This window comes from Urocitellus parryii, chromosome 10 (assembly GCF_045843805.1).
Source record: "Urocitellus parryii isolate mUroPar1 chromosome 10, mUroPar1.hap1, whole genome shotgun sequence".
NCBI classification, from domain to species: Eukaryota; Metazoa; Chordata; class Mammalia; order Rodentia; family Sciuridae; genus Urocitellus; species Urocitellus parryii.
Genome location: NC_135540.1, coordinates 113828078 through 113840813, shown reverse-complemented (window position 1 = coordinate 113840813; position 12736 = coordinate 113828078). Strand labels below are relative to the sequence as shown.

At 37.2% G+C, this 12736-nt stretch overlaps 1 protein-coding gene across 4 annotated transcripts in view; it reads left to right on the top strand.

Annotated features, from left to right (window-relative positions):
• Nsun7 (NOP2/Sun RNA methyltransferase family member 7) overlaps positions 1-10941 on the top strand; it is a 33282-nt gene extending 22341 nt beyond the window's left edge. For 3 of the 4 annotated variants that reach the window (XM_026387318.2, XM_026387327.2, XM_077803534.1), the window contains 3 exons: positions 1502-1619; positions 9719-9842; positions 10303-10941. In XM_026387318.2, the coding sequence (XP_026243103.2) occupies positions 1502-1619; positions 9719-9842; positions 10303-10941 (881 nt within the window). The remainder of the gene's footprint in view (positions 1-1501; positions 1620-9718; positions 9843-10302) is intronic. The other variant, XM_026387334.2, reaches the window with a different exon arrangement.
• The last annotated feature ends 1795 nt before the right edge of the window (positions 10942-12736 follow it).

Sequence of the window (12736 nt, the reverse complement as noted above, 5' to 3'; positions counted from 1 at the left end):
AGTATCCTCCCTATAGGATACTCTCTTTAGCCTCAGAGTATGTCACAGTTCATGTCTAGGATTCTTTTTTCTCTGTTTATACTTACTTCCTTGATGATCTTATCCAGTCTCATGAATTTAAACACTTCTGCGTGATTCCCAGATTTCTTCCCCAAACTCTTCAGTCTGTATCTTCAGTTGTCTTCTTTCCATCTCCAGCTAGTGATTAATAGGCCTTTCAAAGCTGATAGATCCAAAATGAAAGTCCTGTTCTTCCTGCAGAACTGCCATTTCAGTTAATGACAATATCAGTCTTCCATTTGTTCAGGTGAAAAAGCTTTACATTGTCCCTGACTCTTAGCCAGCCTGTCAGAAAACAAAGGAACTTCTACATTTAATATATATTTAGAATCCAGTCACCTCCACCACTACCACCACATCCATACCATCACCTCACTCTTGGTTTACTGCAATGATCTTCTATTTTGTCTACCAGCTTCCACCACTGCCCTCTACAGTTTATTTTCAACATAGCATTTGGAATGATCTTGTTAAAACAAATGGCTTCCCATCATCAAACTGAAAACCATCATCCAGTGGCCTGCACATCCTTACTATTTGGTGCTCAGACTCACATTTAAACACGTCATTGCCCACTACTCTGTCCTCATTCCCTCTGCTCTGATCAGACTGGCCCCCTTCATTTTCCTTGAACATTCCTTTAAACTTGCTGTTCCCTTACCTTAAAATATCCTTCCCTAGTTATCTCTGTGTCTGGCTCTCTAATCTTTTGAGTCTACCCACAGTCCTTCATCTCAGTGATGCTAGCTCTAACTAGCCTACTTAAAATTATAGCATTCCCCTGAAACTCTTTCCCACCCCTGCTTTGCTTTATCACCTAAATAGTTTTCCTGTTTCTTTGTCTTACTGTATTTATCCTCTGCTAGAAAGGAAGCTCCCTAGGGGCAGGGATTTTCGTTTTTGTTGTTCACTGATGTATACCAAAGCCTAAGTGCCTGGAATGTGGTAGGTGCTCAATTGGTATGAATACATTAATGAATTGCAGATCTTATATTACCTAATTTTACAGATGAAAAATCTGGAACTTTGAGTAATTTTCCCAGGTTCATGCCACAGCAAGGACAGAATTGGGATTCAGACTGACTTCTGTACATTTCTGGAGTTTTCTGAACCAATTAAGGTGATAAAGCTTATGAAAGAATGACTGGAAGTATCAAGCTCATGGGAATCTGCAGCATTTATTTCTTTGTGTTTGCAACTAGGTTGGTCATATTGATTCAGTTTTCAACTTTCATACAATCCATCTGGATTTCTATTACTTACTGGCCACTGACCACATTGCTAGTATAAGCTTCTGCTTTAAAAGAAGCTGTTCAAGCATCTCTGGAAATCATTCCCATCAGAACTCTGTGGTATTTGTACCAAATACATGTCTGGAAACATAAATTGCATTGGATCATTTATGGGGTCATTATATTAATTAAATCTTCTTTAAATATAGTTGTTAAAGCTCAAGCAGTGGTTTATTGCACATGCTCAGTTTATCCAGAAGAAAATGAAGCTGTTGTGAAGAAAGCATTGGAATTTCAAAACCAAGGGACTAAAATACAACCTTACAGGTAAGAAAGGAAGGCATTCTTCTGAACAACTCAAATAATCATTTTTTAAATGACAAATATAATGTTTTAAGTTACATAAGATATTCTGCTTTTTATTAGACTTTACTATGATCATTACCTTAACTTCTTACAACTTTAAAGTAGGTTTTATAAAGCCTTTACAACAGCATGGCACAAACATTTTCTTGCATATTAAAAGATTCTTTTGTTTTTGTTATTATTGTTAAAGTTAAAAGCATTTTGGACTTGTCTTGATTGGTTTCTGGGTAAACTGGGTCCAAATTTTATGTTCCTGATTTAGATACATGTATACCTCCATAGAATACAAATTAATATACAAATATTCTTAGAAAATAGACAGAAAATCATATCTGAAAATAGACATTTCTTAAACTCTTGTAATCTTTGGTATCCATCAGAATTGAGGTAAAAATAACTGAGTTATCTATGGAAAAATGCTGCAATAAGCTAGGGATAGAGAGAAAGAGCATTAACACTACACTCTGAACTGTGGACATTAAGAAAAATTGCCTAGTGAAATATAACAGATAGTCTGTAAGAATCATTTCTTAATATCCTAAAGTTGTAGAACTTAAGAGTTGAATAAGTATTGCATGTTTAGATATTGCATGATTAAATAACATTAGGTGTTATCTACTCTGATCACCCATCCACCTGTTGCTTCTATTTCCTTCCACTGTCCTAGAAATATGCAACTCATTCTGGACTTTAGTCATCATAGTACTTTAGCCCAATGCATCCTGCTTCCATCCTCTATTGTAAAAATTTCACCTTACAAAATACTAATCTATAAAAATTTTCCAAATTCCACCCTCTTGAATATAACTGTTTTTAACAGCTTGACTTGTAGACTTCTAGATTTTTTTCCAGCACCAACGAATATGCATATTTTAAGCTTTAGTTGCTATTGTTAAATGACCCACCAAAATAGTCACTCTTATAAATCTGTTTCCCTGCAGCTTCATAAATGCTGAATTTCATCAGACTTTTAAATATTTACCCATCTGAGGGATGAAAAGATAAGATCTCACTGTTGACCAACTTTATTTTTCTGTTAGTGAGGCTGAGCATGTTTCAGTTTACTGACTGGGCAGTGTAGTGGGGAGTGGTCTTCAAACATGTTTTCTCAACTCCCTAAAATTTTTTTGAATAACTATGTGTCTTCTATGTTTTAAAATTGATGTTTAACATTTTTCATAAGTTTAAAAGTTGTGAAATATAGTTTTTTAGAATATTATATTACTTATATTTTAAATATATTTCTATCAAATCTTTGGACCTGCAGATTCATCTATTTAATTTAAGGAAAAATGATGCATTTGTTACTTACTTTATAAGACTAGTTCTCATTGTCAAAACGAGATTTACCTTTTAAAAAAAAGTCTGATTTTAGGGGCTGGGGCTCAGGCTAGTGTACTTTCCTACCATGTTCAAGGCCCCTGGTTCAATCCCCAGTACCAAAAAAAAAAAAAGTCTGACTTTATTTTTTAATTCAAAGAAACATGCTAATGTGATTTACCTCTCAGTTTTAATTTTAACATAGATACATAGAAATAAATAAGTGAAAGGAGGGAAGAGGAGGGAGAAAGGCAAGGAATAGAGGAAGGAGAGGGAAGGGAAGGGTGGAAGGGAGGGGAAGGGAGAGGAGAAGAAAGAAGAAAGAAGCAAGCTAGTTCAAGAACAGAGCTTTGGGGGTGGAGGTGGGGATGCATCTCAGTGGTGAGCACTTGCCAGAGTTTCACACCCAATTAAAGATTTCTTACCATGGGAGAAGACAGTTGCATTCTTGGGTTGTTCCTTTGTTTAGCCTCTTGTAGATCGTAATTAACATTCCAGGACAGTGTACTAAAACAAGGTAGGTAGCAGGTGTAAGTGGGAGAAGGGTATTGAGAATGGAGAGGAGGGAAAGGATGATGTAAAACAGAGTTAATGAGGACAGGGGATGTGGCTCAGTGGTAGAGAGTTTGCCTAGCATATGGGTAAGATCCTCAGCATGGCAAAAAATTAAAAAATAGATTAAATATGATTGATTACATTAACTACCTCAGTAGGTCTTTGTGGAGGTTAAATACATGAACACATGAACAGTACCTGGCACATACTAAATGTTCAGTAGTTTTTATTGTCATAGTTGTTATTAATTTGTTCATATACTTTGCCACTTCTTCAACTGAATTATTCATTTTTTTATCTTATTGTATATTAGTGCTTTTAGCTATTTTCATATAAACTACACATTTTATTTACTTACTTATTTTTGGTAGTACTGGGGATCAACCCAGAACCTGTGCGTGCTAGGCAGGCACTCTATCCCTGAGCTATGTGTTAACCCCTATAAATGCTTTTGCCAGTTTTAATACTTTAAAAATTTTCTCTTTTATATTTAATAATTGACTAAAGTGTTGATCAAGCTTTAGTTTTTCTGCAAATATTCCTTCCCCATCCCCTCAAAATGGCCTTTTTTTTTTTTTCCGGTATCAGGGATAGAACCCAGGGGTATTTATCCACTGAGCCACATCCCCAGCCCTTTTTATTGTTTATTTAGAGACAGGGTCTCACCAAACTGAACTTGTGATCCTCCTGCTTCAGTCTTTTGAGCAGCTGGGATCACAGGTGTGTGCCACCATGCCCACCCAGCTTAAAATGGTATCTTTCACTTAGCATGATGTTTCTGAGGTTCATCCATGTTGTAGAAGTCTGAGAACTTCATTGTTTTTGAAGGCTGAGTAATACTCCATTGTATGGATATATCACATTTTATCTGTTCATCAGTTGATGAGCATTTAGATTGTTTCCATCTTTAGGATGCTAAGAATAATGTTGTTGTAATATTTTTGTACATATGTTTGTGCAGACATAAGTTTGCATTTCTCCTGGCTATATACCTAGGGGTAAAATTACTGGGTAAAATGGTAACTCTTCAATCATTTGAGGAACTGTTGCACTTTCCAAAGTGGTTGTATCATTTGACATTCTCACAAGGCTTGTTTATTTTCTTTTCTCTCTCTCTCCCCCTCTCTTATCTCTTTTTTCCCCTGGCGAGCCTCAAGAGTGTGAAATAAAGTCCCATTGTGGTTTTGATTTGTATTTCTCTGAGGATAAATGATGCTGAGTAGAGCTGGGGTTGTGGCTCAGTGGTAGAGTGCCCGCCTAGTGCGGTTTGATCCTCAGCACCACATAAAAATAAATGAATAATTTAAAAAAATGATGCCGAGTGTCTTTTCATATGCTTATTAGTCATTTACATATCTTCATAGGACACATGTCTATTGACAGTTTTATTTTGCAGTGCTGGGAATTGAACCCAGGACCATGTATATGCTAGGCTGACTTTGAACTTGCAATCCTCCTGCCTTGGCAGAAGTTGCTGGGATAATAAGTGTGTACCATCCCACCTGGCTTTGTTCCCAGTTTTTAAATTAGGTTAGTTTAAATTGTTGAGTTAAAAGAATCTCTTGTATACCAGACCCTTACACATAATAATTTGCAATTTTTTTCCATTCTGTCAGTTACTTTTTAGATTCCTTATAGTGTTCTTTGATGCATACATTTTTAAAATTTCAGTGAAGTATAGCTTATGTTTTTTTGTTTGCCTATGTCTAAAGCTTTATGCCTTAGTTTTTAATCTAATTCTTAAATTTAGGTCTATGATCCATTTTGATTAATTTTTTCATATAGTATGAATCGGTGGTCTGACTACTCTTTTGCATGTTGCTGTGCAGTTGTATCTGCACCATTTGTTGAAAACACTGTTCTTTCCCTGATTGAATGGTCTTGGCCTCCTTGTTGAAAAATTATCAATGTATGAGCTTCTTTCTGGATTCTCATTCTGTTCCATTGATCTGTGTGTCTATAATTAAGCCAGTACCACGATGAGATTTTTAAACTCCTAATGGATACCTAGTTTCATCAAATGCCTTTGCAGCATTTAATTGATCAGATCAAATGTTTGTTCTCATCTGTCATTTTAACATGGTGGGGAGCTAAGTATTTTCTAATACTGACCAGTCCTTGAGCTTGAGGGCTAGGTTATGTTCTCTATTTAGATATTCTGTTACCTAGTTAAGGTGGAAGCTAAGGAAAGTGAGCATTGCTTGAGAGGAATTGGATTGCTACTACTCCTTGGTACTTATTATGATAATCAGTAGTGTCCACACTTGGCCATTGATGGCAACCTATTACCCCAAACTTGGGGGCTTTTCTGGTCTTTCTTGTGTCAGAATTCTTTTATCTTCATTGTTGTCAGTGAGCCCAGTTCTGTCACAACATTTCTGGTTGTCAGTCCTCACCTACAGAAGAGCTTCTCAGTGCTGTTATGTAGTGCTCCTCTCACCAGCATTTCCCTGTTGCTCCCGTAAAGGGTACAATCTGGAGGGTTTTCCTGTCTATTTAATAGGAAAATAGGATATCCACTGTAGCAGACTCATATCTTTGAGTCTAATACTTCTTCCACTGTCTACTATGGCCATCTGGCATCCTGCTTTATTCAATGTGAGCTATTGTGTATTAGTTTTCTATTTCTGCTTAAGAAATTACTACAAACTAGCCAGGTGTGGTGGTGCATGGCTGTAATCCCAGTGACTCAGGAGGTTGAGGTAGGAGGATCACAAGTTCAAAGCCAGCCTCAGCAACTTAGCCAGGCCCTAAACAACTTAGTGGGTCCTGTCTCAAAGCAAGAAATAAAAAGGGCTAGGGATGTGGCTCAGTGGTTAAGTACCCTTAGGTTCAATCCTGATACCAAAATAATAATAATAATAGTAATAATAATAATTATTATTATGATTACCACAAACTTAGTGGCTAAAAGCAATTATTAATTAGCTCATGATCCTGGAGGCCAGATGACTGTCATGTCATAACTGAGTTCTCTGGTCAGAATATCAGCCAGGCTGAAGTCTCTGGAGAACAGTCCATTCAAAGTCCATTCTGGTTATGGGACTAAGGTTCTCACTTCCCTGCTGGCTGTCAGCCCAAGACTGCTCTCAGCTCCAAGGCTGCCTTCACTCCCTGCCACGAAGCTCCCTCCATCTTCATGTCAGCACAGGTGTTTCCTATCAATCTTGGGTTTTGAATCTTTGAGATATTCCATCTGACTTCTACATTGGCTTTCAGTGGCTCATATGATTACATCAGGTCCTCCCCAGATAATATTCATATCTTGGAGACCTTAAGTACATCTGCAAAATCCATTTTGTCATATGTATTAATTTCCTAGGTTTTGAAACCCATTATCCCAAACTTGGGGGCTTATAACAACAGAAATTTATTCTTGCACAGTTCTGAAGACCAGAAGTCCTTCATAAAGGTGTCGGTAGGGTTAGTTCCTTGTGGGGCCTCTGATGGAGGATGTTCCATTCACACTCCTAGCTTCCAGGGTTGCTGGCACTCCTTTGCATTCCTTACCTTGTAGCTGCCTCACTCCACTGTCTGCCTCCATCTCCACGTGTCCTTCATCCCCTGTGTGTTTCTGTGAACTCTCCTTATAGGAATTCTAGTATCAGATTCAGGATTTATCCAACTCCAGTGTGATCTCCACTAATTTTATCTACAAAGACCTATTCCTAAATAAGGTCACATTCTGAGACTTTGAGTGCACATGAATTTTTTGGGGGACACTATTCAACCCACAACAGCTTACTCTCTGGCCTCCCAACATTGATATTTGTTTCATGCAAAACATACTCACCCCACCTCAACATCTCCAAAACCCATCTCAACTTCTCCAAAACTCACCTCAACTTCTCCAAAAGTCTATATCCATTCCAGGATCAACTATAAATCCAAATTTTCATCTAAATATCATCAACTCAAAAAAATCAAAAATGCCACCATCTAAATCAGGGATGAGTGAGATTCTGGGTATGATCTAATTTTATTATTCAAAGAAATGGGCTGTAAGCTAGAATTTGGAAACTATTTTGTAGGAGCAGTTTCTGGAAGATAAAGTTGATCAATCTTAATTATGGACTATTATTAAGAAAGACAGCATATATGTAGATAAATAATATGTCTTATTAAGAAAATATTTATTGAATACCTAGTATGCACCAGGCATTCTTCTAGGTACTAGTAATGTTATCAGTGAACTAAAATTAACAAAAATCTAAAACCTTCATATTTACATTTTGGAGCTAAGTAGGTTGACATGAAATAATTATTTTCATTGAGTATTCTTAACCTATATATGAGTGAATAAACTTTTAAAAATAATTTCTACTTGTGTAGAGAACAAGCATATAGAGGTTGAGTGTCCTTATCCAAAATGCTTAGGACCAGAAGTACTTCAGATTTTGAATCTTTTGGGATTTTCGGATATTTGCATATACAAAGTGAGATATGTTGGTGATGGGCCCAAGTCTAAACACAAAATTCATTTGTTTCATGGGCACCTTATACACGTGGCCTGAAGGTAATTTTATGCAGTATTTTTAGTGTGCTTGTTCACATTAGCTCAGGTATAGAATTTTTTTTTTTTTTTAAACTGTGGCATCATGTTGCACTAAAGAAACTTCAGATTTTGAAGCATACTGGATTTTAGATTTCCAGATCAGGGATGCTCAACCTGTATGAATAGTCTCAGAAACTGCTGGCTGGTTACGAGGTTGGTGAGAGGAACAGCTGGCTCTCTCACTTTCAGAACCTGTAGTTCTTTGATTTCAAATGAGTTCCACTGCCATTTGCCCTCATTTGTTTAATTAATTAATTTTTTTTAAGAGAGAGAGAGAGAATATTTTAATATTTATTTTTTAGTTCTCGGCGGACACAACATCTTTGTTTGTATGTGGTGCTGAGGATGGAACCCGGGCTGCAAGGATGCCAGGAGAGCGCGCTACCGCTTGAGCCACATCCCCAGCCCTCATTTGTTTATTTAGCACCGACCGTTGTCAGACTCTTTAGCATGTCATCTGAGGTCATGTATGTCTGCCCCTTGCTAAGCAACCTCTCTCTCATTACTCACCTTATGCCACAGACCCATGGAAATACTTGGTGTGCCCGCGCGTGCATTCTCACAGCGCATGTGCTTTTCTTCCTGCTCTTCTGTCTAGAATCACCTTCTTTACGTTACCGGGAACCTACTTTTTTCTTCGAGACACAGCTTCAGTATCACTTCCTCTGCCAAGTCTTCACATGTGCCCTCTGCCTGGGCCAGGAAGAACTGGCCTTACTCTCTTCTGTATCTTGTCTTTGTAGGTCCAGCATCCACAGATGGTCTCTTTCAGATTACTGTAAATGGATTCGTTTCCTCAACTAATCTGTAAACTCTTTGAATTAAGGTTTTATTCATGCACTTTTTAACCTAATAGGCAAATAATAAATATAAAACTGGCTTTAAGTGTCAGGATAGACAAAATTATTGATAAAAAAGTTTCCTGATATTTGAATTCATGTGGATTAAGTGTTAAAATGCTTTGACACAGTAAATACATTTTAATCCTAAAAGCATGGAATTAGAAGAATCACCTTTTCATGAACTTACTATTAAGTGAGAAATTAAATATAAAAACCAAAATTTTATTTTAAATTAGTTTTTATGACATAAAGTTTTTTGTTATTACTTTCTTGAACACTCTATAACTCATCCATTAATACCCACAAAGTTATTGGAAGAATAATGTAGTTAAAATGATAGACTACATTATTATAATAATAATAATAATTATTATTATAATTGTGCAAAAGTAACTGAAAGAAGGAAGTCTTATATTTCATATTTTGACAATGTAGAAATATAGGAAGTTTGGAGTTCTCTTTTTGTGACTCCTATACATATTTACCTGTTTTGATAACATATTAGTTGAGTGGTGAAAGAAGTTTTGAGTTAAAAGTTTGTCATTGGCATAGTTGTTTAAGGATGCAGAACTTGGGAAGTATAATGAGTTCTGAGCTAATATGAAATACTAGAGCTTTTTCCTTATGCGTTATTTTGGGAAAAGCTGCTTCAGCACTTTTTCTTATTTGGAAGTTTTACTTATGTCACTGGTAAAACATAATGGAAGAAATTTATTTGCAAAATACTTTTTCCCTCTCTTTGAAAGAAGCCATTCCAGCTGTTTCATGCTTGTTCATTTCCGTTGCAGGCTCAGTCCTCCTGTTCTTCCTTTATGCTCCTTAAAAGAAATACACTTGGCTAAGGATAAGTTTTTCAGAATGGAACAATCTGAAACTACCAATGGTTGTTTTCTTTCTATTTTAACAAGAGAGGTAAGGAGACAAAAACAATCACAGTCCATGTCATACTTTGGAATTAGGAATGGCAGAGCCTCACAAGAGGAACATAGGAACCTGTGAACATTTTGAAATGCTGTGCTTATATTTCATAAATAACTAAAGGGCAAGAAAAAACTTTGTGGCAAGTAATCCCGATACCTTATGTTCTGTGTTTCTTTTTGCCTGCCCTCTTTGCCCACCTCTGTAAGCAGTTTGTTAACACATAGGGCATCTTCTCTGACATAAGAAATTAGCTGTGTAATTCTATCAGGTTTATAAATGGGAGAACTGAAGTTAAAAAGAAGTCATTTGCTGAGGTTTATGGCATGTATTAGGCCTAAAATCCATTTATTTTAATATTATATTCTATTTATTTTCACTGAAAACACTGACATATATTTGCCATATGCACAATAGTTACCTTCCACAGTAATAAATGCTTCTTTAATTGTAGCGGGACCCATCTGAGACAGTGTCTGTGAAAGATGTTTTGGCCCGAGCTGCAGCAAAAGGGCTACTGGACGGGATTGAGTTGGGGAAATCATCAAAACGAGAGAAGAGGAGGAAAAAATCAAAAACATCATTGGCCAAACCGTCTGCCAATGATAATAATGGCATCCAAATGAAAATTGCCGAGTTCCTGAATCGAGAAACCAAAACAAGTACTAACAGATCAGAGGCATTAATAACAAAAGCACTTAATCCACAGAAAAATGCATCTCAAGTAGGTGCCACCACACAGACCAGGAAACCTAGCAAGCCTACCATCAATCCTTTGACACCCACGTTAACAAAGAACACCTGTCACTGCAAGCCAGGTGAACGGCACACCAACTTCACACGACCTCGACCAGAAGACAAAATGATTGCTTTGAAACCCATTGAGATCGTTTTGCCTCCAGTAATGTTGCCATTTCAGAGTCCTCAAGGGATCAGATCTCAGGTCCCAAATCAGCATTTTTACTATCGCTGGGTTAGGCCCAAGACTGGTGTGCCTGGCTACCTTCCCACACCATCAGCGTCCAGAAGAGGGGAGAAACCTAAAGAAAACTTACCTTCCTCCCTAGTTAGGCGTCCTCGACCATGGCTTTGACTGCCCCATGTTTTTGACAGGGCCAGAAACAGGCGTTTTTGTTTTTTTGTTTTTTCTTCCCAAAGTCTGGTATTTCTCAGAAGGTGAGATATAGCTATACAAGATACTCATCCTTTTGTCACTTAGTATCTTCTAATTGTGATATTACCTTCAGAGAATCAAAACAGGAGAGAGACAATAATGTAAAGAGGGTACGCAAGCAGAATTCAGATTGCAGCAGCTCAGTGCTGATCTGTTGGAGAACACCCCGCTGTCGACTCTCAATCACTGTCAGAACTCGGCTCGCTCCTGTTGACTTCCAGTCTGGACTAAAGCTCAGCAATTTCTCCTGAAGGGAAACATGGTCTCTCTGGAGCAGGCTGCTCTTCACTCACTTTTGAGGGCGTTCAGTTGAAAGCGGGGCCCTCCCACCAGCTCTGGAACACCCTGTCAGTGTCTAAGCAGTCCTAGCTGAACTTTTCCAATCACAATCAAGATTGATTTTTTTTTTTTCCTTAAGTACTCGTCTGTTCCTGAAAAAGGGCATGACATGAGTTTTGGTAACATGACTGAGCCTGAGTACTAGTAGGAAGCCTAGGAAGTTCCAGAATGCCATGTGTGCATTGCTTAGGTGTCGATTCAGAGGGTCTCTCATGGGAAGAGCATCCAGGACCCTGAGTGGATTGAGTGAGCACAATCACCCCTTCCTTCTGCCTGTTTATGCCAAACACGGTTGAAAAAAAGACTGTGAGCAAATTTCCATCAAAACATTCATAATTCTGAGGACAAAACTGTTAAATACAAGTGATATCTACTGTCAAAGAATACAAGTGATATCTATTATTGAAGAAACCTATAAAGACTTCTGATTCTATTCAAAGATCAGGTGATACAGCAAAATGTTCAAATTGTTTCAAATGGCACACAGTAATCAAACTTTGGTAAATCATTTCTGATGCACAATTAAAATATATTGTAGCACTGTTATATTAAATGTCAATTCATCTTAAATGTATTATCAATTGTCTGCCAATATTGGTATGATTATCATTTCTGGGTCTACTGATTATTTTTCATCATAGTAACAAAATGTTTAATGTTAAATAGGTTTCAACTATAAATCTTGTTTAAAGTTCATAGACACTTTGATGACATTTGAATTTAAAGTTTTATTTTCAGAATCAGTTGTGTTTAATTCTGGAATGCTCAATTCAGATGATACTTCAGTAGAATATTTAGGTCTGTTTCAGCTGTTATTCTTTTCTCACTTGAAGTGAGGAGAAAAGCAAAATGGTGAATTTCATCTTAGTAGTACTAATTGATTTTTCCTTTAGCTGAAGATTACATTTCATTAGAAACTGTAAGTGAAGAAAAGACTTTAAAAATTTTTTTTCGCAGTTGCAGATGGACAGATGCCTTTGTTTATTTTATGCAGTGCTAAGGATCAAACCCAGTGCCTCACATGTGCTCTGCCTGAGCTACAGCCCCAGCTCAAAGAAAAGACTTCTTATACTTGAGCCAGACTTATTAGGGGGTGTTTCATTATCTTACACCCACCCAAATCTAGCTTAGGGGACCCCATGCCTCTAGGAGGACAGGGCAGCCCAATTTTACATTGTTTAGTGAAGAGCTGATATTTTATCCCAGGGATTTAAAATAAATAAATTATATATATATATTTAGTTGTAGTTGGACACAATACCTTTATTTATTTACGTGGTGCTGAGATGGAACCCAGTGCCTTACATGTGCTAGGTGAGCGCTCTGTTGCTGAGCCACACCCCAGCCCCTCCCAGGGATCTTTTATCCTTTTCCT